Source organism: Musa acuminata, chromosome BXJ3-10, assembly GCF_036884655.1.
Source record: "Musa acuminata AAA Group cultivar baxijiao chromosome BXJ3-10, Cavendish_Baxijiao_AAA, whole genome shotgun sequence".
NCBI lineage: Eukaryota > Viridiplantae > Streptophyta > Magnoliopsida > Zingiberales > Musaceae > Musa > Musa acuminata.
The window spans coordinates 23,066,967-23,094,956 of NC_088358.1; the positions used below are offsets into that span (position 1 = coordinate 23,066,967).

The following is a 27,990-nucleotide window of genomic DNA, read 5'->3' on the forward strand; positions in this document are numbered from 1 at the left end:
GTCCAATGCAGGAAATTTTACTCACATGGAATCTACTTAAATTTACATGATCAGCAACTAATATAATCAGAAGTACATTTTTCAAATTTTCCCAATCACTACGCAAGCTATTGTAGTTTGTCCTATTTTTCATCATCTGGTTGTGTGGATTTCAACAATAGGCGAATAACCAAATGGTATATTTCTGTATATCCTAACAATACATTAAACTGTCAGATGTTCTTAACAACAATACATAACAGATGTCTCTCTTTCCGTCTACTTGTATGAAAGAGGACCAGATCTTGACACTGCAAATCTCAGCAATGGGCTCGGGCCCTGACCACCAGAACTGGAACCCTCGGCAAATTTCACTTTTCGGCTTGAACTATACTCCAGTGGTCCTGAGTTTCTTGTGTTACGCTGCTGTTTATCGCTAGTTTTTAGCCGCAAGCTATCACCTTCGTGAGCATCGTCATGCCTATGGATAGAGGAACTCAAGTAACCTGGATCATATGACATGGGAGTGGAATCACCTCGGTGTGGCCTCACAGCAGGAGATGCATGTGTTAGAGAAATAAGGGGTGACTGTCTCGGCGATGGTGCGAGCAATTCTGTAATCATAGTTGCTGAATTTCCATAGTGCTGCCTATATATTGAGCGCAGAATTGTGTAAGGTATGTGAATTTCAAGGGTGCTTCTAGGAAGGTATCTTGAGAGCTCGCAAAGCTGGTCCAAGAATATCAGTTTTGGTACAATATATGTCCTACAAAGCATATGAAAAAGGGAGCTTATCACTTAAGGATGAAACTAGTACATCTCAAATAAACAAAGTCCCATGATTAATCACTGGCATGCCATTATTAGTTCATAGGATATGATTTTCATAATCCTCGCATAGTAGACCATAGTAGCAAAAGTACCATTTCAGACAGAGATAGGAATTGACTGGAAGAGCCTGTAGCAATTGCAACATGCACATCACCAGTGAGATTTGTACCAAGAATTGATATCTGTTATCCTCTCTCCATTTCATGAAGTGATGATGTGAATCGGCAAGTTCAACCAATTTGTCAATGTGCTGAGTTATATTATCTTAAAACAGGTGGTGTTGGGCCATCAACACCCTTGTTTGTGGTTATGTACTCAGAAAGCATCACTAATAATTCAAATTCACACAAAGGAACCTAAATGTATTTGAATTAGAAACTTGTTCCCAAATCCATGCAAAATAAAGTTGGGCACACATTTAGCAGGTTCAGTATAAAGAAAACAAAGGAAGCATGCATCAAATACATTGGAATGTCCTACATATGAGTCCTGAAACTTGTGCATACAGTGTATACAGGCCAGCTCAATGCTACAAGGCATAACCTATTATGAAGCTTGAACCTAGAGCTCAACAAATTAAATCTCAAAGGTGAAGCAGATATTTATCTATCAGAATCCTCTTCAAAGACTATTAACTATATAGTAACGATGTTGGACCAGCAATTCAGAGTAGAACATAACCTTTGTTCTCCTCGACTTATTTAAGAAAGAAAATTGCCTATACTTCTGATATAGGCATCTAATGAAATTGGTTCATGGAGCGCCCTCATATGGTAGGCAGTTTCTAGAGTTCAAACAAAGAAAGGTTTGGTTAGGATCATTAGAACTGACAGAATACCAACCAGAAGCAGGCTCAAAAAGTTTATTTATTGCAACAAGATCGTGACGAGTAGCCAGGCAAGTTTTTTCAGAAATGTCGTTGAAGGCACATGAAAATGAGACACAAATAGCATGACTTTTAGTTGAAATTCTCTAGGAATAAGGATATGTGAAAGATTGTGAAACAGAGTCATTGAAGGTAAGCAATGTTCAAAACGGGTAGCAGAAACAACAAACAAGTTCCTACAAGGATAAAATGTCTGGATGACAAAATTTTCAATCATGAAAGAACCTAAAATGTCCAATAATGAGTTAAAAAAAGACAGAATTTCGAACCAGTGTAACTTTTTTGTGAAGCTGAACAAGGGCAAAGGAGAGAGGCATCATATCCTACTAAAAATTTACCAGATGGACATAGCTGGAGAGATTAAAAACACTACCAGGAGTTTCTAAAAGCAACTTTAACAGACATAATACCTGCTATTTTCACTCCATGAATCCAGTACGATCCCTGCAGAACACTTAACAAAGATTTGCAATGCAGACTTTATATTTGCCTCAACCGACGTGCGGTTTAGTGTTTCTGGCTCTGATATTTCTCCAGCATGCCCATTGGAAAGAGACCTTGGCTGTTGTACTCTTTCCATCCTAACATACTCACTTCCTGCAATCACAGCATTGATGCACCTGCAGATCACCCATATTTAATTATGGATAAGGAACTGCATAAAAAAACAAACCTAATATATGACCCCCACAGTAATACATATTAAGCCACACAGCTCCTAACGAACATTGGTTAGGATACTCGAAGAAGCTTCACTATCGAAATTTTCTGGTAACAAGCAACTGTAGATACTAAAATACTCGGAGGTAGTTCTCGAGGTTGTTCTATTCAAATTTGATGAAAAGAGGTACTTGCTAATGATTTTAAGATGTGTTTTTACAATGTGTATAAACATTTATGATAAGGCACTACTCATGTTATACAAAAATATATAAACCATATGTGATATGTCAAGTAAAGAGAATGTGTAAGGCTTATAGCATCTATGCATTCTAACATCACCTTGCTAGACTGTGAACATTGTTGTTGAATCCCCCAGTATTAACATTATACGTTGTCATGCTCCAGATGTTAGATGCCATAAATGCAGAACAAAGATAGGGAAGAAAGCTCCAAGAACTATCATTGGCAACACCCACTTCGGCCATGATTGCATGGATCCACTCAGTATCATGATCCTCGTCTGCACCTACCATATTTGCCAACCTTCTCAACCTCGTAATATCATCCTTCTCAGGTATATCAACAGGTAACTGCTTAGCTACCCCACATAACAGAGAAAAAATAAGAGGTGCATTTTCTTCTAGAACTGCTCCAGCAGCCTCAACAAGCAACTTGTGGAACGCTATTGCCTGCCCAGCCTGAATACAGAATCCAACTAGTGTGTCTAAATCAAGTAATTGCTTTATGTTTGCTTCTCTTTCAATCCGGTCACCATAATTTACACTTCCAGCAAGACCCTCTAGGGCTTCACGGTTTGATCGCAAAGCGGTGTCGATGCAGTTCAATAATGCAGCTGTGTGTTCTTTTAACAACCTGTCAATTCTGTCAAATCCATAACCACCAAAAATACGAATGAGGGCTTTAAGTTCACGTACATCAGTATATGACTCTGCTGTGCATGCACCTATTACTTGTGAGCTCTTGAAGCAGTGACGGATTGGAATAAACAAAACTCCAGCACCAGAGATATCCTTAACAATGTTCTCAAGATACCAGTTGCCAACCAATTCTATGGCAGATCCAGTCTGCATCTCTGTAGGTTTTTCAAATTTCTGTAAATAAGAAACAGGTCCAGTGAAGCTCTCTGACAACAGCACCTCACGAATGCCTTCAGTAATGTCCATGCTAATATGCTGCTCTGCCATGTGGATGATGCCAATGTGTCTTTGTAAGAGAGACTCAATAATTGATGGACGCTGTAGGCAATTATCAGTTATCATAACTGCAAGTAGCCTTCTCCTGAAGTTTCCAAGGATACATTCTCTCATGTACTTCAACAAAGATAGCACACAAAATTGAAGAATCAATAAACTTGCATTGACTTTCTCCATAATAGTATTAGTGCTTGTTGAAGTTTGAAAGAAAAAAGATATTGACACAAGAATATGAGACGATGAATTAAGACAAATCATGGTAAACCAGACATTAAGGAATACGCGGAGCTGTTAATTTTCAGGACAAAACCACTATTGTAGTCACGAAAGTAACTGTTAGTCTTAACTATTCCTTTTCTTAGAAAAATCAAGAGAATCAAGCATTAAGAAAGGTCTACAAGAAACCAATAAACATATAATTTTCAAGACAACTTAGAAAGTAAGAATTGCTGCAATCTAATATTTCTACTATAAAAAAAATGAAAAAGAACACTTACAAAAATAAAGAGTGAACAAATGGACCAACAAAAAGACTCAACTATTGAATAGTTCAAATTTTATGCTAAAAAAGAAAATGTATTTGCATATATGTACCAGACGTTTCATGTAGTCTGAGTTACAGTACAGAATATCTAGTTTCACTATTAAGCTTTAAAAATGGAAATTTTCCAATGAAGCACACCTATGTAGAGTGTTCTTTTAAAAAGTTTGTCTAAATATGAAGATAAGTTTCCTCCCATGTCTTCTCCCTTTCTTCTCCATGGTAGTCGCTTATTTCAATTTTGGTTTTCTATTTTTGTCACTAACTTTGGGGTATAATATTTCCCCCTCCTCTTATAACTTTGACGCGATATTAGATCATTATATCCAGTTAAAGAAAAAGAAGAAGCTATCTATAACAGCAGTCAGCAATAGAAATAAATTATTTACTATACATGCAAGCCAATGAAACATACCAGCATGGATCAATTTAGCCCTGGATAAGCCTTTGACACATGCTAGCATGGACACAGTATGATAAAGCATATGCTGCCAGAACTATATATGTGCACTGAGCCAATAGGTCAGGTTATATACCTCACGCAGAACAAAAACATGATTGAGTACACATACAGGTTCCATGTCATTTAAGACAGAACAAAGATTTGTTAACCTCTGCATGGCAGCTTCCAACCTGTTTAAGACGATTATTATGATTTTAGAAATTCTCAATTTAAACATGTCCAATTGCTCCAAAAGGGTATGTCACTTACATTTTCACAGAACTGGTGTTTTCTGGATAACTCTCATATCCTGGTTTTTGCATAGACCATCCTTTAGGTGATTTAAAGGAGGCGGTTGAACCTTTTAGTACATTGTTCAAACAAAATGCTGCTTGCTCAGGAACAAGCTGAAATATAAACTACATGAGTCTTAAGACAGAAAAATGTGATAACTCAAAAGTTATCATCCAAAGATAATTGAATTACCTGCAATTCTAATGAGCCAAATCCACCTTCTGAATCCAGAATATTGATGAGACCTTCCAGTCCACCCATGATGGATTCAATAAGGGACTCAACGTATAATATGGAATCTCTCCCCACTTTATTCAACTAAAATTACAGATAGACGAAACAACTAATTAAGAACCTTCATGTGAAGATGAGAACAACAATATTATTAAAATAAATCAATGATGGTTGAGTTGAATAAAGTTGAGAAAATGGTGCCTAATTGTGGCTCATTGCATGAGGCTTCTGCCAATGCAAGGCTTAAGAGGGTAATATGCAGCCTGACTCTTCAAGAAAGTTGTTCCTATGACTTGAGTTCTGGTCAAAGGAACAACCTAATCATAATGCCTAGGTTCACTCTCTTTACACTGCACAAAAGCAGATATAAAAAAATCGATATACTTTTGTAGTCCCTATACCAGTATACCTTTGCAGAGTTGAACAAATATAACTTCTGGAAATATGACTGGAAATCTAAAGGGTTCTTTCAAAGTCCATCAACCAGTCTTAAAAGATCTGTACACAAAAAAAAAGTATTGCTACTATTTTAGTGAGTATTACAATAGATAAAACCGATGCCTTCATGGAATTTAGGAAATCATTTCTTTGATGCAAATTCCGGTAATTATATAATATTCCTTTCCTTTCTTTTTCTTTTTGTGCGGTTCTGCTTTCTTTTATTTTAACATGTTAACTTAAAATTCACATATAAGATCTCATTCAACTTTGACATTTATGTAAGGAAATATGCATTTCTTTCTCATTTCTGTACTTAAAGCTTATGTCGATGCCAAGAAATACATTACTTCTGTTATCACAAATAGCAACAATTGGATCATAGTAATTTAGTAACAAATACATGCCACAAACCTACATTTTAATTGGAAAGAAATTCAGGTCTCCCTTTGTGTGTTTAATTAAAGTATCTCCCATTTTAATTTATGTTTGTGGTGAAAATTTAGATGTAAAACATGAAAAAGGGCAGTTTTCAAATGATTTGATTTGTCCATGGTGAAGAAAATCCCATGATTAAAGGATACTCAATCTCATAATTGAGGGATTTTATAATACCATAATTAAGAAAATGAATTAATATCAAATCAGCATCAAATCAATTAGTATCATAATTAAGGGATTCTCAATCAGTATCAAATCAGCCCATATTATAGGAAATCAATTAGAATGAAATATTGTAAAGAATCAAGTTCCTTAGTTGTACAGGTTGTAATCAGCCTATATATGTCTTTCTTTGTATACAGAAAAGATCAATGAATAAGAAAAATTATATTCTCTTGTGTTCGTGATATCATAGCCTAGTTCCTATAGGAATTGTTTTTCTTCTTTCTTTCAGTCTTAATTGCTGAAAGTCTTTTCCTCTATTCTGCCACTTTCAGGATCAACCCCAACTATTTCTTCTTCCTTGTTTGCTTATGAGGAACCTATGCTACTAGGTCTGGAGGAGAGAAGATGAAACCAATACTTCCATTTCCAACAAACAGCCTAGGTGATAATCCATCCTTACCAATTACAACGCATAAACTCAACAGACAGAACTTTCTTCATTAGTCTCAATCCATAAAGTTGTATATTCAAGGAAGAGGAAAGATCGAATATTTGACTGGATCAACAACGGCACCTGCAGAGGATGATCCGAAGTTCAAAGTATGGGATTCTGAAAATTCCATGATCATATCATGGTTGATAAACCCTATGGAATCATAAATTGGTCAAACATACATGTTTTTACCAACAACAAAGAAGTTATAGGTTGTTGTGGTCAAGACATATTAAAAGATGGGGAATTCAGCCCAAGTATTTGAGATTGCAAACAAGATCAAAGAGCTTAAACAAAATAATACTGGTGTTACAAAATGCTTTATTACCTTGAAGACACTCTGGCAAAAGCTTGATATTTTTTATGATTTGGAGTGGTCATGTGCAGCTGATAAAAAATGCTTGAGATGGATTGAGCCTTTCAATTTTTGGCAGGTTTAAACAAATAACTAGACAAAGTTTGTGGACGAATATTGGGGAAGGATCTATTGTCATCTCTCCAAGCTATGTTCTCCGAAGTTAGGAGAGAGGAAAGTCATGATGCAATATTCTACTCCATCTATAGTTGCAGAAAATTCTGCACTTATTATGATAGCTGAAATTAATTCTTCTGTACAACGTAATCAAAGGAAGGGAGATGATAAAAGCAAAGTATGGTGTGATTTTTGCAATAAACCAAGACACATAAGAGAAACTTGCTGGAAGATACATGGAAAACCAGCAAACTAGAAGAACAATCGAGTTCCAGGTAAGGCTAATAGCCAAGGATCTCAAGTAGACAATTAATCTGCCACTACCTCTAAAGGAGCCGAAATGCCTCTATTTAGTAAAGAACAAATTAAGCAACTGTTGAAGTTTCCGAACTAATCCCAAAATCCTAATCCTTCTCCTTCATCATCTTGCTCTTTGGCCAAGAAAGGTAATTGTTTCATAGCTTTGTCTGCTTTGTTTGGTGTTAAGGCTCCTTGGATCATAGATTCAGGTGCAACAGACCATATGGCAAGCCTTTCACACTTGTTCTCCTCCTACACACTTTGTCTTAGAAACTCTAAAATAAAAGTTGCTGATGGATCACTTTCTTCTATAGCAAGAAAGGCACAATTGAAATTTCAGATTCCTTCATATTAAATTTTATGTTTCATGTTCCCAAATTGTCTTATAACTTGTTGTCTATTAGCAAACTCACAAAGGATTTACATTGTGTTGCTAATTTTTTTCTTTCTCACTGTGAATTTCAAGGCCTATATTCGAGGAAGACGATTGGTCAGTGCTTAAAAGAGTGGACTTTATAATTTTGAAGATGACATACATGGAATGGACAAGCTCAGTTGACAATGGATAGTAACACTCTTGCTAGTAGTGAAATAATGCATGTGGCTGATGCATGATTTTGTTTATTATGTAAGAAATTATCATCATGTTTCTGATGCATAAGTTTTATAATGAATAGATATATTTTCTTATTGAATTATTGATACTTGTTTATATTTCATGAATATTGAAGATTAACTTTATGATTTTTCTGGGGTTCCTACCAACATGTGTGGTTGCTGATATGTTTTTATTTTATATTTATTTTCAGAGTAATTTATTACTGTGTAATAGATCTGAAGCTTGGGTGGAAGAGACTTGTGACCCTATCAAGAAGATGTCATTTTTTCTTGTTAATAGAATATTTACTACTGTAAAGACAATGATTCAAATTCAAAGATGAATGAAAAGAAAAAGAAAGAATTTATTATATAAATTATGGATAATAAAACACTGATTTATTATTCTTTTTATAAATTCGGGATATGGCACAGCATGCTCTATTAATTCCATAATGGAGAGAGGCAGTTATGGAGGAGATGATAGCTCTTCAAAATAATGATAGTTGGAGTGTGGTGCATCTGCCAAAGGGAAATAATCTAGTGGGATACAAATAGGTGTTTACTGTTAAATATAAGACAGATGATTCTATTAAAAGATACAAAGTCAAATTGGCTGCAAAAGGATTTACTCAAACATATAGTATTAAGTTATTAACTACCAATAAACATTTTTTTCGATTGCAAAACTAAATACTATTCGAGTATTGTTATCTCTTGCAGCTAATTTTAAATAACCTTTACATGAATTATATGTGAAAAATATCTTTCTAAATGGAGAAGTGAGGGAAGAAGTATATATGGATCTACCACCTAGCTTTGAGAATTTGTATGGCTCGAATAAGGTGTGTAAGCTAAGAAGATATCTTTATAGTCTCAAGCGATCACCACATGCATGGTTTGAGAGGTTCACAATGTCAGTTCGTGGCCATGGTTACAAGTCACTCGGACCACACAATGTCCTTCAAACACTCAGATAAAAGAAATATTGTTATTCTTATAGTTTATGTGGATGATATTGTCCTAACAAGCAATGATGTCTCAAAATTAAAGAAATTGAAGCATATTCTAGACAAAGAGTTTGAAATTAAAGATCTTGGATAGTTAAAATATTTCTTGGGCATAGAAATAACGAGATCAAAAAATGGGATATTTATTTCACAAAGGAAATACACCCTAAACATTCTAAAAGAAACAAGGATGCTTGGTTGTAAACATGTGGCCACTCCAATAGATCTCAATCATAGATGTTCTTCTCAAAGAGCCATTGTAGATGCAATCAAATATCAGTGATTAGTAGGTAAGTTGATTTACCTATTTCATACTCGCTTAGACTTGATATTTGCAGTGAGTGTAGTAAGTCAATTTATGCATTCATCATATGGAAAACATTTAAAGACGATATATAGGATCCTTAGATATCCGAAAAAGACTCCAGACAAATGCTTATTATTCAAAAAGGACAATCATATGAGAATTGAGGCCTTCACTGATGCTGATTGGGTAGGATCAATAAATGATAGGAGATCAACTTCAAGATATTGTATATTTGTTGGAGATAATTTGGTGACTTGGAGGAGCAAGAAGTAGGCAGTTGTTGCTAGAAGCAGTGTTGAAGCAGAGTTCAGAGAAGTAACACAAGGTATTTGTGAACTCCTATGGCTGAAATTGCTTTTGAAAGAATTACGAATACCCACTGAAACTCCTATAAGACTATATATACGGTGACAATAAGGTTGCTATCAACATTGCTCATAATCCAGTGCACCATGATAGAACAAAGCATGTTGAAGTAGAACGACATTTCATAAAGGAGAAAATTAAAGAAGGAATTGTCTGCATGTCATACATTCCTACAGAGAAACAACTAGCAGATATTCTACCAAAGAGCTTCAAATATCTTCTTGTGAGGATCTAACTAGCAAGCTGGAAATGATTGACATCTTCAAGCCAACTTGAGAGTGCATGTAGAAAATCTCATGATTTAAGGATTCTAAATCCCATAATTAAGGAAATAAATTAGTATAAAATTAGCATCAAATCAGTTAGTATCAAAATAAGAAAATGAATTAGTATCATAATTAAGGGATTCTCAATTAGTATCAAATCAGCCTATGTTATAGGAAATGAATCAGAATGAAATATTGTATAGAATCAATTTCCTTAGTTGTACAGGTTATAATCAGCCTACATATGTCTTTATTTGTATACAGAAAAGATCAATGAATAAGAAAAATTATATTCTCTTGTGTTCACATAGGAGTGTGAAACTAAAATTTTATTCATATAATGTTTTGCATCATCCCAATTCCCAATGAACGGTAAGTAATAGAAAACGCAATGTGCTTGCTACTAGCTATGAAGCATGGACATAGGAACACAACACAAGCACAAACCATTATATGTCTAGAAAGTAAATCTTATAAAAGTAGGATGCCACACGATATAAACACGACAAAATAATATATTTATATAATATAGAAAATCCATATAAAAACAAGCTGTAATGTGCCAAATATGTAAATGTCAGCTACATAGATATTATTCGACAATTGAGCACTTTGCAATGCAATATCTCTGGTTAAGAGACTAGTTCCAATACACAATGGACTATCGCATACCAATAAAACTGGTTGAACTACTACATGTCGCTCTATATGTGCCTGACCGACCAGGAACTGACGACAAACCACACACTAAGTTTGGTGCCTCTAGGATTTTATTTTTATTAACTTTTTAATGATATCAAGCAATATAGGTCAGTTGACCATCTGGTGGACTAGTATTAGGTTCGATTGGGAATTGATATTAGTATTGAAACATGATTTTAAAAACATGATCAATAGCATTCAAATTTCTTTTTATTGTTTCTAGTAAAGTCTTCTATGTCTCCCCCTATCTCTTCAACGGCCACTAAATTTAATCGTCTTCACATTTTCAAACCCCAATATTTATCCCTTTGTACCATCCTATATTATTTTTCTGCATTTTACCCTTTATTGGAACAATATTATGCCACAGGGGTCAGTGCACCCTGTGCTGACCGGCACAAGCCTGAAATTGGCCTAAGCCTAATCATGCATCAAAATGCAAGAAAACACAGGTCTATGCTGACTAAAAATGCAATCCTTGACAGAATTCTACTGCATATAGAGATTCCTTAGCTGCAGATTGCTTAATGCAACACCAGGAATCATCACCAAAGAAATTTTCCAAGTGCTTTTCTGACTAATCTGGAAAACCAAGGGATCTATTTTAAATATGTGCCAACGCTGTTGGTGATTGGCTTTTGTCATGAATTGCCAGAAAAGAATCAAGACAAGTATCTGCTTCATTTGGACAAACGAGGATATCAAGTTTGATACAGCAAAAAGAATTTGATATAGGATCATAACAAGTTGAATATAACTAAAATTGTATCCAGATAGATGTCCATATCAGAAAGATGAGCTATGGCTAATTCAGGTTGCATTTTTCTTTTCCTTAGTAGTTTTTGGATGAATGATAGTAACTTAATTCCTTTTCTTCAGTAGCTACTTTAGAAAATAATTATAAATTTATATTCTTACAAGTCTAGTTCTAGTTTTATAGAACTAATGGAAGCCTACAAAAAAATATATATTCCTCATTTTGTTGATGAACATAAAGACTTACCCTCTTGATGAATAAAAATTAGTTTAAAATAGCAAAACCAAAGTAGTTTAAAATTTATGGAGAGTTTAATGAAATGAAATTTTCTTCTTTTAATATAGTGTGAGGCAATTGATTTCCTATGTACTCATGGTGCATCAATGCGAACTGAGTCCACAACTAAATTAGTCATTCTTCTTTATCCTATATTCGATCTTAATTCTTCTAAAAGTTTCATCAGTGTAAGAACTTGTTTAAAATTTCAATAAGCTATAAGATTTAAAATTTCAACCAGAAAGTCTCAAACTCTTCTAGATGGTGCCAGAATTTCTAGCCCCTTGTGCTTGCTTTTTAAGACCTAGAAGCAGCTCGAGTCCCTTCTAGAAGCCTTCCACACATATTGTCTTAGATCAAAAAGAACTTTCCTTTTGTCTTCTAGGTAGGAAATTATTTGTCATGTAACCATCCTGAACTTAGCATTCCAACTTCGACACACGGACAAATAGGAAAACAAATAGTACCTCGTCAGGAACTATCGCGGATGCACATTCTGGAAAACTGCTAGCAACTCCAAGCCATGCACAGCAATGCTGTGGACGTCCTTCAGGCCCAAACATTGTGTTCCTAAACACCTGTTAATTTTTCAAGCCAAAATGAAGGTAGGAAGTCTACTAAAAATGCCAACAAGTCTCAGAACTCTTTTAGATTAAATATACAAAATTGGTGGATCACCCTTGGTAAAAGGTTGACTACTTACAGCTGTAAGATGGTGGTGATAGAAGTACAGCTTCTTAAGGCTTCCATGTCTGGAGAGTTGGCTTTCAAGTTCATCAACACATCTGACAGATACAAAAAGACTTCCATGATGCACCAATTCTTAAGATGCTGACCCAAAATGTTTTAGATGTCAATCAAGTAATCAAGTTAATCAAGGACCCATAATGAAAACACATTAATTGGGTCAGTCTTATTGTTAGTCTCTTGATGAAAATTTAGGTTTTCACCTAAGATTGTTAAGACTATCTGATCAAAGCTGAACATCCCAGACAAAATCCTCTGTGGTGAATTTCATTCTTAATCTTGGCATTTTAAGTAAAAGAACTAGAAATATAGAACACATAAACATGTTTTATTTTTCAAATACATCAAGATTGTCACAGAAGGTACTAATTAATTGTGAAAATTAGGCTCATAATGATGCAATCCAGCACAAAATAAAGCACCTGGACCAGTTATATGCAGCATTTCCTTCTGATAATAACCCTTCCTTCCCTGTGGATACTGTGGCCTTCTCCAAGTGTCTAATGTTTATAGATGAACGTGAAGATGTAACTATCATCAAAATTGATAACCAGTACTTGCGCAAATCCTGCAACCATATTAAGTAATGTAGTTAATGAATAACTAGAAAATATATCACACCATGGATAACCTATTGTTGATATCACTAAAATGTATATATTTTTAACAAAACATGAATTTATATAAATGAACATTAATACACACTAGATACAGTGTTGAAGGGGGGATAAGGGGATAAGGTTGTTCCTTTGCGACTTGAGAGACCAAGGCTCGAATCATGAAAACTGCCTTTTTAAATATTTAAAGGTAAAGACTGCATACATTGACCCTCCCTAGACTCTATATTGACAGGAGCCTCGTGCACTGCATATGCCGTGTTTTTTTTTTTAATCTTTTGATTGCATATCATCATGTTAATGGTATCCACATGATACACATTGTAGCAAGCTTCTTAAACTCAGATTTGAATAATGTTCAGGTAACTAATATTTCTACCCTCAACTAGTAGCACCACTAAATTGAGTTTAAATCGCATAGCATGATGACATGAAGATTGATGCAATCACAAGCAAGACAGAGCAACTGTCTCAGAGAAAAACAATATCATTAAATGATTTTATTGTCAAACAGGAAAAACTCTTTCCAAGATCTACATGGGCTTGAAAATTCTGATTGCATGTTTGTCTAGTTTAACATACTTCAAAATTCAACTATTTCATTTTAACGCATGCATCAACTTTCTACAAGCCTTCATTAGATAAACAAAAAACTGCTCTCTATTCTGAATTTCTAGATATTGAGAATTTCTGTAATTGGAGATATTTATTAGCTGTTATTTACCTAGCCAAAATGGTATAGCATGTCATAACCAAAAATTCCTAGGTGTTCTATATTTGGAGAGATTTATAAATTATAACTATAATTTAGCTAGCCAAAATGGCATAGTGTGTCATAACCAAGAAATCATTAATGGTTAGGGAAAACATACTTAAGAAAAAATAGAAAGGCTAAGCTAATGGCAGAAAGAAAGCTTCAAAGCATAATCCAAACAGCTAATGAGGCACAAATAGTTAAAATAACAACTGTTTAAACATGTAACTAACATATTCATATACAACCACACTCACTAACAAATCCCTGATAGCCTTTTAAGAATATTTTTTCCAAAATTTGGGCCATATAAATGGTTCCTATATAAACCATCCTTCAGATCCAGCAGAAGCTCTTGTAAGATTGTGCAGGAAATATGCAAAGTGTACTATACAGTTTCTTAACTACTAAAATACAAAAGGTAGGCTTTCATCAACTTGTAAACCAAGAAATACATGTAGGGAACAAGAATATATGTGTATAATTCTTACAGATAAATCACGTGTAATGGATGAGACTGTTTCTCCTTGAGGCTTTGGTATATTTTCAAGGCAATGAACAACTTGCTGAAAGAGGTTCTTCAATGTGGAATCTATGTCAAGAGCCACCATACCAGGAGTGCCAAGTAAAAACCGGATTCTTCCAGCAGAAGATGATAAATATGATAATGCATAACCTTTTATCGCTGCAGATAAACATGCAAGATTGGATTTAGATGTTGGAAGAAATGCCTATTCAATCTATTACACACAGGTAGCAAACACTAAACAATTATCACAACAAAAAATATGTTTCCTCTTTTCTTGATTCGTGTAAGTACAGCAGTCTAAATGTTGTCAACAACTGACCAGCCATATACTTGCGAACCAAATGGCAAAGCTTGTCCATTCCATCTAGCAGGAAACCAATAGTTGGATCTGCTGCATCCTGCAATCAGCAAAAGAAAATAATTCACCATGATCAAAGAATAAAAGAAGGAAAAAAAAAAGATGGTAGATTGATAATTCATATGCAGAAGACCTGAACTATATAAACTTACAATCTCAATTGGTATTGCCCGTACTGATTTGAACTTTGAGGATGGAATTCCAACATGCTGGAAGTACCAAATTACCTCAGACTGAGCTAAAGCAAGAGCAGAGAAGACCATCTGTCCATCACATAAAATTGATCACATTCAATCAGAAAAACCCCTCAAATAGAAAAAATCCAAAGAGATTCGATGCAAACAGACATGAAAATGAATGGTGCATGCAGCGTGTGCAATAATGAGAAGGAATGGTGTCGTTTAACTAAATCTTCAAATCCAAGTATCTTCCACGGTAAAAGAAATAATGTGCCTAACTTATTTTTTCTCTGCTGCATATGGCTGCTATGAAACACATTAAGTATATTTTATGTGCCTATGGCCACTATTAAATGAATAAACTATAATTTGTGGTGTTTGTGCTATCACTGAAGAAATAAATTTATGGTAAGATATCTTTGAAAACTTATAAAATTGAAAGAGCATGCATGGTACAACTAGTCGTAAAGTTCAAAAAGAATAAACTAATGAACAACTACAAAGATTGGGAAGGCATATTTGACTCTACACTTCTACAGTCTATCTTGAAGTTAGGAACACCAAGAGGAATGAATCAAAAGTTAAGCAATGCCAAAAACTAGGTGTGCCTGTAGCTGCGACCAGAATTTAAAATAAGTATCAATATGAAGTAGAAGTAATGATTGTTGTACCACCCAAAATGGTATGAAATGGATGATACATACCGGTCCGGGCATGGGCCGGTAAGCAAACCACCCCATTTCGGGTGGCCCGGTCCACATCTATAAAAATAATAAAAACCAAAATAGCAGTGGGGCCCATCCAACTCAGCATTAAAAAAATAAAATGGAAATTAAGGCAATCAAACATGAGCCATCTTCTCGCATTCAAGGCTTCGTCGTCACCGCTTCTGCTTTGTCGTTGCCACTATCGCTGCCAACATCGTTGTTATCACGTTATTTCTTCTTCCCAAGTAAGCTCCCACCTCTGCCCTCTTCTTCCTCCTTCTCGTTCACCGTTTATTCTTCTTATTCCTCTTCTTTCTTCTTCCTTCTCCTCTGTTCCTCCACCACCAAGTCCTCTTCTCCCTCTTTTCTTCTTATCCAAAACATCGGTATATACCGGCATACCAACACACGGCGGTCCAATAGATCACCGAAACGGGTCAGATACCCAAAACAGCAGTCCTTGAGTAGAAGTTTGTGGAACCACAAGAATTGAGAGTGCACATTTGATTCTGATCTATTTTGAAGTTAGTAACAAATAAAAGAATGAGAAACACTTGTGGTTGTGAGCAGTTTTGAAGTTACAAAAATCAATTGGGAAAAAAAAGAGTAACCTCAAGAAATGAAAGCATGCGTGTTGCTGCAATTACTTTTAATGACATCAAAATCTTCATTGACCCATTTTTTATCTAAACAAAATAGATTGATCAATCCTATTCAAGTCACACAGACACAAAGCCTAATGAATAAAGAGATAGAGAGAATGATATGATATGTACCTTAGCACATGATAAAAGTTACCTGAATATTAGGGGCTAACAAACTTGGTTGATCAGAGAAAAAAAGAACCATTCTTCCAATCTCCTGTTTCAGTAGAATTCTCCGTTCTCGGTGTATGGCATTACACGATGTGAGTGCTTGTTCATGTACTTCACTAGAAACAAGGAATCATTTACCAATAAATGCTATCAATTTACATGCTAAAAATGAACATAGACTACAAAATTAAACATCTTCTTGGAAACAGAAAAGAATACATGCCATATCCTGTGACTAGAAAGCAGCTCCAGTGGAGCATGAAAGACAAGAAGAAGAAAAGTCCACATGGTCTCAGATCATCTAACAGTTTCACATAAATGTAAGAGGCTTCATTGGCTGCTAGAGGCATGATTTCATATGTACATTACTCAATAGAAAGAAGGAACTACTAGAAGAAACTTCAGATCTCATAGCATATGCAAACAGCAGATCAGAATAACAACTACTTGGAATTTATCTAGATCTTGTTGATATCTTTGTTTAAGGCAGTTCAACTGGTGCACTTAAGATTGTGCACATCTTAATGTCAGTTCACACTAAGCTACTCATACAACAAAAACTTGTCAGTTACTGGAATTAAATGATGCAAGCTCTAGAATTTGACTAGAGAAATTATGAACTCTGGTTACTTATGAACTCAATCTTTTCTTAACTTCAATAACTGCAGGCAGAGAACAAATATTCAAGATTCATTCATTTATTTGCCACCATTGGTTGACACACTACACCAAACTGTTCTCGAGGTTCTGTTTATGGCAACATGTAGTCATGTACCATGCCTGACATGAAGTTGGTTTATTGTTTATTGGTCCCACAACCACCTCAGATGTGGACCAGTGATTTCACCCAGTTCAGTCCAGTATGAGCTGTGACACCTAATAAGGACAGTAAGTCCACCGCTCAGTACTCAATATTTTAAAAACAATGACAGCCGTGTGCAAAAGATACTCGTCTGATGCCAACCAATATCAATATGGAACCAAGATTTTAATTCTTGTCAGAGATTGGACTGCCATGCATATGGCAATAATGCTCACAGTATGAAAGAGACAATCAAGAGCTAAGAAGCTCTCCAATAATAAGTTATACTAGGGATGCTGCCTCAAAGTTGCAGTATTTTTTTGGACGAAGTGGTCTTCTCTACATGTCTTGGAGCTAGAACATGACAGCACATGTTTGGGAGGTGATACCTAGTACTAAACATGCCACATGCTGAATAGGACAAGATCAGCACACAATGTACAATCATAAACCACACTCACCTTCTTCAAGGTTCCAAACTAGAACCTACAGAGCTGTTAATCAATTCCCCATTATAAACATTACCTAAGCTGCCACCATGGACATTGCCGGAAAAGATGCAAAATACATTCTACATAATTGCCCATAAAATTGCAAAATAGTGGAAATTGTTTTGCCAAGCATGCTCAATCAAGTGATGAGACAAATTTGGAAGTCCACAAAGTTCACTTTGAAGCATGTCGCATTACATCATTCGCATTAAACGAGAAACTTCAGAAAAATTGAGACATCTCAGTAAACCAGAACTGTAAAAAAATGCATGGCATCAACACATTATCCATTGGCATGGTCATCTCATTTGGCACGAGCAATGCTTTAGATGCCACAAAAATAACAAGTATATGTGTTCCCTTAAATAAAGTAAAAAAGAGACTCCCCTTGGAAGAGGACACATACACAGAAATCAAACACTTCAAGCATGAAATATATTGGGTAATTTTTCAAATATTTAATTCTCAAGGAGACTACAAGCAAAAAAAACCTTGAAATTCTAGTGAAATAATAATCAACAATTTGGTTACACTATTAAGCAGGCCTTGATCCTCAAAGCCTTCCACAACCATGTGAATTGAGTTTAAACTTGTCATGGTCTTGTCAAGCAATATCAACCTATAAAACACCAAAATAACAATATCATGTAGCTAATATGTTCAAGCTGAGAAAGAAATTTACAATGCTTATCGTTGAGTATTTAGTTGACTTGATTGCTCTATTTTGCAAGGTATGCAATACCGTATCGTACCGGTGTTTCAAGGTTGGCTCGATATGGTACGGTACCAGCGTACCGAGCAGTACACCAGGGTAACCTTTTTATATATTTTCTTCTTTACTGTAGCACTATAGCACTACTACAATATAATACTATAGCACTGTAGCATGTTCCGTCCGGTACCGGACGGTCCGCATACCGGTATGCCATCGGACTGGTACATACCGTCCGTACCGGGCAGTACCATTCGGTACTGCATACCATGCTATTTTGATGGTTGGCAACAGGATTGTGAGCCTGATTCTTTTTAAATCTCTTATTTAAAGAAACTTTGAACTTCAGTATACTTCTTCCTTATATAACACGCCAGCTAAACTTGCAAGTTAATTCAACTAATCAAAAACTTCCATGGCTAGTTTACATGATATTTATTTCTGACTGAAAATTCTTCAACCAGAATAGTTCAATTGCTACAGTCATCTTGTATTGTCTGATTCTTTGTAGTGCCTAAGGTAGCAAATAATGACCAGAGAATAAACTAACAATTAACAGCAACTGGTGGCAAACAATCAACACCAGCAGATATCTTAATAAGAAATGGCAAAGAAAGTAATGCGATGGTCTAGGTCTATTGGTGATCTAATAAGATATACTGACAGCAACAAGCTGGAAAATCTCAACTATACAGGGTTTGCAAGATATGATGAAAGAAATTTAATCCTAGTCGTCGAAAACATGAGCATACCAACAAGCTGAAAAAAACTTCATGTATCTCAATGAGATTCCCTGTTCAAGAATAATATCATATTCATGCTCCATTTAATATCTTTAGGCTTCGATAGAGAGTAGCTCCCCTGGCACGTCAACCACATAATCGGTAGAATACGAGCCGATAATTCAATCATTGATTGCAGAATTATACACCAGATACCCCATGCCTGTTATGTAATGATGCTTTTGCTACATAACTTTCACCTTCAGATATCATCTCTCATATATATCATACTGGTCCATACTGCTCAATGCAAACATTACATGCTGCTCTGATAAATTACCAAGATGTGGAATGTGATGTACCAAGTGGCATACTAAATCAAAACCAACCACCATATATAACTTGTCAATATAGTCCAGCATAGTTTCATACTCTGCTCAAGCCAAATCTGTACATACCTACTCCAACACCAAACCCATTATGTAAAATTTTTTACTTCTGAAAACTTCTTGCTAATCAATTTTAAGCACATAATTGATTCTTCTCATGTCACCATCTGGAAACTTCTAGCTAATCTATTTTAACATTTGATTACTTTCTTATTATAGCTGAAGTTGCACTTCACATATGCGATCTTGTTCCTGATTAATCTACACACCTTAGTTTTAAAGTTTGTCTTCATACCTCATGTAGAATTACTTCCAACAAGATTCTTGTCAATCAAAACAATATCATCAGAAAGAAAATGCATGACATAAGTTTATTTAAAATATGCCTAGTAACTTAACACTCATTACCAGTGTAAAATTGCCATTTTCCAGAAACATCAATAATAAACTTGAGTGAGCTGCAACAAAAAAATTAAATGACACTTTTGAACATTGATTTGGCAATTGTTTATAGTGAAATGAAGGCACCAACGAGAATTTTAGGACTTCAAAATTTGTACATACTTAGATCTCAATGAGTAAAATGAGAATTAGAAGGAATATAGGATAAGTTTTTAGGGTATACATATAGAGTAAGAAAATGCAGTATATCTAACGCACAAACCTTATCATCTTCTCAACTTGCTTTGCAACATTATACTCCAGATCTGCCTCCTTTTGTTTTGCGCGTCCAGATTTGGCCAATTTCTTGGATTCTAAAATCCTTGGCAGAACATAACACTGATAATCTTCATGTAATAGTTCATACTGTATGACCAGGGTTCAGATATGATCGTTAAATAGGAAAATAAAATATACCTATCATACAAACCATATTTAGTTACCTCATCTCTAAACAATGTAAGAACTAAATGCTCCTTCAATACAACCTGAAACAAAAATGGCAGATAACTAAGGCATTTAGTTAGGAAAAGAAAAGACAGTGGAAGTTGGAAACACTAATAAAGAATAAAATTGATGACGAAGAGAGGAAAACATAATCCTATCTTTATGAAAAAAAGATATAATACAAATATTTTGTATAACGTATATAAAAAGAATGATCCAGTCACATTGCCTAACATCAGAACTAGCAAGGAAAAGAATACTAAAAAAAAGTTATATATGAAATGACAACAAATTCTCGAGCAATTATAGAGCTCATATAAGATAACTTTCTAGAGAAATTAATTTATTTGACTTAAGCAATATCAATGCTGGCTTTTTAACAACGATTTCAACTACAGTGCTGCCAGCAAGAACTTATAAGCTAGCAATTGAAATGTTAAAGTGCTACAAGTTCAATATCATAAAGATCTTCATTGCCACACACAAAGAAAAAGTTTTAAGCATTTGTATGGAATAACAATCCCACTTCTATTTCCATTAATCAAAAAAAAAAAAAAAACAAGACATATACCATAGCAATGTCAATGCTAGTAACACGAAGAAGTTCATCAGGACAGACGAGATAACCAAACAAGACCCATTCTCTGTATGAAGTAACATTTGCCAAGTCTTGAGCTCTCTGAAAGACAGGAAGAGAAGAATAAAGTTGTATTAACTAAATTACCTCATAGTGAAAGTAAAATAACCCTAGCAAGAGAATATCTCAATTTTGTTACTGAGAAATACACTAACCATCGGGTGAGCAGAATTGGTTAGTATGTCAGGATAACGAGGGTGAAAGGGACTTAGAAATCCCTCATTTCTCATTTTTTTGGTATCAGTAGAAAGAAATATAATGGGACCCACAGCCTCCAAAACCTGCAAGATGCGAATTTATGACAAATTTCAGGTTCAAAAGTTTTCTTGATAAATTAACAATTAAACAGACTACTTCGACAGGCAAGTATCAATGTAAATTTAATACACATTTTCTCATGCCATACTATCATTTGTGACAATTGCCATATTATTAATGGGGAAGCGAAAGTTCACAAAGATCCTCTACACATATCTAGACCAATAAATTTCAGTTTGCTATGATGGCAACCTAAACTCCACTCCTTCAGATCAGTTCATGCAAGTGGATTTGACATGAAAAAAAAAACCATAAAATTCTAGGGTTATCAAACATTCTGTGCCTATCATCCCTGATCCATCAGTAACTTGTCAAAGGTAAACCTAATTACGGTATCATATATGAATTGCAGGCATTGCCTGAGAACTATAAAAATTTCATATGAATTATTTAGAAACTTGCAAATCATTTATTTCCTATTGGTATGTAAAATATTGAGTCCCCTCATCCATCTAATACTTGCCAGCATCAACAATAACTTTATTAGCTAAAATTATACAACACCAATATAACAACATTTGAGAGAGAAGCCTTGAATAAGGATAAAAGTATTGGCCCAACAGTGATAGATTTCATGCCATTCACATAATGGATGACACGAGATCCATAGTGAAGAATATGTGTGGAGATACATGTTGTATGAGACGGCACAGAGCAAGCAAAGGCAAGTTTTAGAATATAAAATTCAGCAAGAATGAGGCTTTTGCACATGAAGTGATAAAATACAGACAGATGCATGGAATGCATAAAAGAAATACTATCATAATAAATAGTTAGTTAGGATTCAGGATGGTAATTCACAAAATAAATTATTTTCTTTATTTTTTTGTCCATTGAGCCATTCAATAAGAAAAAGGTAAAACATCAATTTAGGCATAAAGCATCCCAACCCAATCATGCTAGTGAGGCCAAAAATGAATATTCGATCCTATCCCCTGAACTCAAAATAGTGCAAGATATAGGTGCAAAACAAGGGTTCCAAGACTTTCACCGATCAAAGACATATATATTAAATTAGCATGTTCTTCTTTTCTTTTGTAGAGGCAGAAGACATGAAAGGAACCTATATAACCTCATCTAATAAAAAAAATGTAAGAGAGAATGAAGAAGAGACCGAAAAAAGCCAAAAATACAATTATTTACTGTCAAAAATTAGCATTTGTCTTTCATGTCAAGGCAAGCCAGTTCTTGGACACTACTTGACCTCATTTTGGACACATGTATAATTAAGCTAGTTCTTATAGAATTGTGTAAGCCAATCCATACTTTTCAAGTATGCTATTATACAATAGACCAAGTTGTTGTTGTGCCAGTACTAGCAAGGTATGGTAGGGGACGAGTACAATAAAGTTGGTAAATAGATAAATATGGCACAAACCACTCTCTATCATAATATAACAGATATAAGGTTCTTAATCTCGTACCGTACTAATGTACCGACCTTTGCTCGGTATGGTATGGTACGATGTACCGAGTGGTACGCCTAAAATAGGCAAAAAACTCTTCGAAAATATCTATAAAAAAAAAGAACGTTAGAATAGGATTTTTAAGTAAGAAATAAATATACATTTAGTATAGTTTTAATAAACTAATGTAAATTAGGTAAAAATAGTGTCACATATATTTTTCAAGCTTTGAGGAGTAGCCTTGTGCAAGGTTCGCCATTTCGGTCCATTCCAGATCGTTCTTCCTCTTAATTCTCCCAAATTAACCTTCTAAATTTGATTCAATCCGTAAATCGTTGCTTTGTTGAGTTTAGGAGAGTGAAAATGAGAGAATAAGAGAGAGAATGTGAGAAAAAATGAGTTTGAGAAAGTTTAAGAGAGTGTGAGAGTGAAATTGATTGAAATAGGCGTGAAAGAAAGGGTTTTAAAACCCTTGAGGAGGCCTCCAATGGTCAAATTGAAGCACCATTACCATTCAGTAACGATCGAAATCGATCGGTACCAACCAATACAGGGCGGTAGCAATCAAAATTTCGACCGTTACCGCTCGGTACAGTCCCGTATCGCCCGATACGGGGCCAGATGCCTGATACCGCCCAGTAGCTGCTGGCGGACCAGTGCATACCGTCCGTACCGGCAGTACGGTACGGTATTGCAAACCCTAAGACATACTATATCCGCCCACTACTTAACAGTATGCAGTGCACTTACCAGGCTGATACTTCAGATTTTTTTTTTGTTGACCAAAGTACAATTTAAGTACTGAACAGTACTAAGTACACTACCAATAGAAAGGGCATTGGTATACAGTTGGTATTTAAAGTTTACTTCCTCTGTCTTCTCAAGAAACAACTAGAAAGCAATGTCTGAATTAAATTGAAAGCAAAATTTTAGACAGCCAAAGATTGCATAGGCCAAAAACATTCAATTGAAAAAGAATATGGATAATTTAAAAGAAGCTCTAGTTAATGTACAAATGGTTCTTCCAGAGAACAAATTACGATAGCCAAGGGTCAAGACTATGACTTCTCCAATACGGGGGCTGACAAAATTTAGGTCTTCTTGCAATCCTTTCGCTGGTGGATCGTAAGAGTCCACAAACTGAACCAATCTGTCAAAGCCAGAAAAATGAATGGAGATCACATAGCTGATCCGACATAGAAATATTTTGTACCAAAACGAAAAACTGATAACAAAGAAATATCATGAAGCACTACACTTGAATAAGTTAAAATATACAAAATCAGAAAGATTTATCATGGCAATTATTCATCATTAGTGCACATTTTATTGTTGCCACATGTTAAAACTTCAAACAATTGAGAAGAAGTTCCTTGATTGCAAATCCATATGTCCTTACATAAATCTCCTTACTCAACAAGACAAGAATAGCCCGCATTTCTTTGGGCAATTCCAAGATGTAAAAAATATGTCAGAACATATAATACTTCTACCAAACTGCAGTTTTTTTGTTACTTCTGCCACTTGTCTCAAAGAACTCCTTTTTCCAAGGTCCATCATGCATGTACCATCATTTTATCTCTGCTGTAGGTTTAGCAGAACATGACACTAATTCACTTATAAATACAACACCAGAATTTGATAGGCATTTATTTATAGATAAACTTGAACGAGAAAGAAACTAAGATGACACAAAAATGTTGCAAACATACAGAAGTGAACCAAGAAAAGGCAAGTCTCGGCATACACAAATTCTCTAATTTTCACCAAGTGCATCATTAAACTTCCCTACAGACAATGACAATCTAGTATATCCAACAAAGAAGTAAAGATGATCAAGTACTTCATGGAAGGCCCCATGCAATAGCTACCAAACTCATAGGTGCCTTTTTGCAAAGATCATAAATTCATCCAAATGCTTCCATAGATCATAGGTTCATTGGTTTCTCCATCAAAAGTGAAGGTTTAATATGTTGTCATAAGATAAACATGTGAGGAACCTAAGAACATGCAACTATCTTTGATTATGGTACAACACTACAACATGGTGTAGCATAATGAAGCTTGCTACATATTATCAGAAATAGTAAAAGAAATATCAAAATAATGGCATACCAAAGTCAACAAATCCTTGAACAGCAAGTTATATGAAATGTTAGTTTTTTTACTATTTGTCCTCTTTGGAAAAGTTCCAAGTATCTTACCGATGGTAGAATTCACAATCACGACCACCTTTTAATATCGTGTGCAACATATTGTACAGCTGGAGCATCATTTTTCTAGGTATCTGAAAAAAAATTACTTTACATGAGAAAGTAGACAGACAAAAAAAAGTAGCTGAAACAGTAGCATATTATAATGATGCAAAGTTGATGAAACCAAAAACAATGATGTGAAAGAAAACAATAATAACAGGGGAACAAGATACCTTATCAGAGAAAAGATTTACACGGACAAATGAACAAAAGAGATCCATAAATGCATGCAAAATCAGAGAGTTCTGATGGGGCTGCCGTAAGAACAAGAATACATATTAGAAAAAAAATTAACAGTGATTTACGGCAAACCACTAGTAATTCATGTACAGTGACAACAAGTAATTAATCAAGGGCAGACAAATTCATACCAACAATGTGATAACTGTACTGCTCAAATCCAAAATAACACGCAGAGCTTGTTCCCGAAATGCCATCAGGTCAAGAAGCAGCTAATGAGAAGAAACAAATAAAAGAATGTTATCAGCACACTTCATATTTAAAATCTCAAGTACATGGTTTCCTTGGCACCTGTCTTTTTGTAGTACAAGTAAACAAAATGATGTTGTTTGTATTACCGTGTCTAGTAAGAAATGGTGAAGTTTGTTTATAGCATAAGTTAACAAGTCTATTTTTCTGTCCCTATTAAGAAACAACAATTTAAATTTCATGGCATTATATAATGTGCCAACACCATGTATGCTGATCAGCATGGATCTACACAAGACCCATGCTGACCAACAACCATAAGAAATGAAGGTCAATCCAATGCATGAGGCTCCCACAATGTGGGATCTAGGGAAGGTCAACTACACAACCTTTCCCCTACAAATAAGGAGGTTGTTACTGTCATTCAAATCTTATAAACAAAAACAAAAAAAACTAAGACAACGTTAAAATTCAGGCAGGAAGGAGGGCTTTCGCTGATAGCCAAAATGAGAAAACATGCCAACAAAATTGGTTTCATAAGCACCAAAGAATAACTGCACAAAAAAGGAAATAGAAATCAAAACCCTGCAAATTCTACTCTCCTCTTTTTCAACAGCCCATAAACTGCATCTCTCCACTGGCTTCCAATCCAGCATTCTCAAACATATGGTGAAGATGAGCTAGCAATGAGCCATGACACAGATACTGAATGGGGCTGTAATATCCAAGTATCTTAATCGGGTTATAGATCAAAGTTGAACTGAACCAACCGACCTCAATTAGCTAAAGCTCAGTCCAGTTAAATTAAACCACTAGAAACCACTGATTTAAAACTTGTTTCATGTATTATAATGCTCGGTTCACATTGTCTGATCTCAGTTAAATTTAAGCCTCAATACCCTAAATTACATGAATCATCAATCCCCCTGATGGAATCAGCAGTTTCACCAACATGATAGATATCTTGAAAATCAGCAAAACACCTGGTACGTGCACTAAAACTTATGATATGATGAACCAAGCTGACCACCTTTCACGTGGTTTAGAGGAAAAGCTAGAATTTTTTGGGTCAAAGTAAAATGAAGCAATTACAAGATACTACAATTTGATATCGTGGAGTTATTTTATTTGTATTATTTGATAAAGCAAAGGAGGGAATGCATATTATGCAAGTTATAAAATTTCTCAAGCATATTTAGGTTAAGCAGAATTGAGAAACATTTGGGGAAAATTTTCCCACAGAATGAGCACAATGTAAAAATTTCACAAAATGTAAAAGTTTCACCAAATACCATGACCCAAGGTTCTAGCTTCTGAAAATAATCTTGTGCATTTTCAGTCAGAGTATCCATTGCAAGTTTATCAACCTGCAACATGAAACAGATGTTAAACGGTACCCAACTAAAAAAAAAAAGGACGAAGGGCCTTGTTAGAAAGTGTGACCAGCAAAGGCTTACTCGTTCTAGCTGTAATTTGTTAGGATGTTCAGGGAACTTCTTTGACACAAGCATGCAGATTCTTGGAAAATTGGGAAATATTCCAGCTTTCCAAAAAGCATCGGAAAATGTGTGTGACCCCAGATCTGGTTTGTCCAAGATATGGTTTAGTCTATACATTTTAGCTAATAAACCTTCTGCAACCTTCGAAAGTTGGACCACCCATTCCATGTGTAGAACCTTTGGGACAGTTCCAGAGTTGGGTGGCGCATCGGAACCTAAACTTCTCCCGTTCATAGGTGTCGAAGAAGGGAATTCTTCGAGACTAATGTACTCTGACCATCTAGACATGCTATCCCACTCCCTACTTTTGAAGGATCTTGGAGACGCGTCGTGAGTGGAAAAAAGTTGTCTCTGCTTCGCCATATCGTCGATCCTACAAAGACAATTAAGCGAAGAACTCAAGCACTTGCTCGTCATCTTAAAGCTCCCCACATTCCATAGAAGAAGAGCACGTGAAATTGACCAAATCTCGGTCTAATTGTAGTTCAATGTAGAAGAATGTGTGGCAAGCGTCAGCGGACTCCATCGACGATGTGCACAACAGAACTTCCCAGCTTACCATGAACGAGGTGCGTACCTGAGGGGCGTTGAGGGAGGTGGCGGGGTGGGTGGAGATCTGCGGATCGGAGGCGGCAGGATGAACGTACGTTAGGGCTTCGACATCGAAAGGGCGAATGAGAAAGTGGAAGGGGGGAGTGGGGGGCGGCACCCTCCTTGGATTGAGATCTGAGACGGGAGAGAGGGCGGGTCGAAGAGGGAGGGTTTTGGGGGTGCCCGTTCGATGCTGGCAGCGGCGTCTGCTTTAGCTGAGGTTTGGTGGTGGTGGTTTTGGTGTCTGCTGGGAGTAGAAGGCACGCGAGTCCGACGCACGTCGCTGGCCTGTGACGACGGGACCTGTTGCGGGGGGCCCAGCTCGGCTGTCCGCAACGCCCGCTTTGATGACGTGGCAGGAGACTGCTGGTGCAGGAGGCGGGGCCCAGTGAACGCATGGGTGGTCCAATTGGAAGAGGAAAGAGGCTCCTACGCCAACTAAGAACTACGTAAACATCTTCACTGTTTCGA

At 35.7% G+C, this 27,990-nt stretch overlaps 1 protein-coding gene across 2 annotated transcripts; it reads right to left on the reverse strand.

The window, feature by feature from the left end:
* Nucleotides 1-26: 26 nt before the first annotated feature.
* LOC104000341 (probable protein NAP1) lies at nt 27-27,953 on the reverse strand. 2 transcript variants are annotated; one of them, XM_009422358.3, is made up of 24 exons: nt 27,506-27,953; nt 26,887-27,301; nt 26,722-26,796; nt 25,372-25,452; nt 25,174-25,254; nt 24,950-25,032; nt 23,811-23,895; nt 21,177-21,302; nt 20,956-21,063; nt 20,381-20,425; nt 20,161-20,303; nt 16,364-16,496; nt 14,832-14,942; nt 14,641-14,719; nt 14,284-14,477; nt 12,844-12,989; nt 12,378-12,459; nt 12,142-12,252; nt 5,043-5,168; nt 4,827-4,963; nt 4,651-4,747; nt 2,699-3,690; nt 2,107-2,316; nt 27-745 (listed from the first exon to the last, which is right to left on the reverse strand). In XM_009422358.3, the coding sequence occupies exons 2-24, from the start codon at nt 27,289-27,291 to the stop codon at nt 259-261; spliced, it is 4,137 nt and encodes a 1,378-aa protein (XP_009420633.2). In that variant the 5' UTR covers nt 27,292-27,301; nt 27,506-27,953; the 3' UTR covers nt 27-258. The 2 variants fall into 2 exon arrangements, with proteins under 2 accessions (XP_009420633.2, XP_065025885.1); XM_065169813.1 differs by lacking the exons at nt 4,651-4,747; nt 4,827-4,963; nt 5,043-5,168.
* Between the last annotated feature and the right edge of the window lie 37 nt (nt 27,954-27,990).

What these genes read in the sequence shown, in the direction of transcription:
- LOC104000341 (XM_009422358.3), bottom strand. Translation starts at nt 27,291, where the DNA reads ATGGCGAAGCAGAGACAACTTTTTTCCACTCACGACGCGTCTCCAAGA. An exon ending in ACAAATTACAGCTAGAACGA is followed by an intron (nt 26,797 to 26,886) that starts GTAAGCCTTTGC and finishes TTCATGTTGCAG; the next exon opens with GTTGATAAACTTGCAATGGA. An exon ending in TTACATTGTTTAGAGATGAG is followed by an intron (nt 20,304 to 20,380) that starts GTAACTAAATAT and finishes CTGGTCATACAG; the next exon opens with TATGAACTATTACATGAAGA.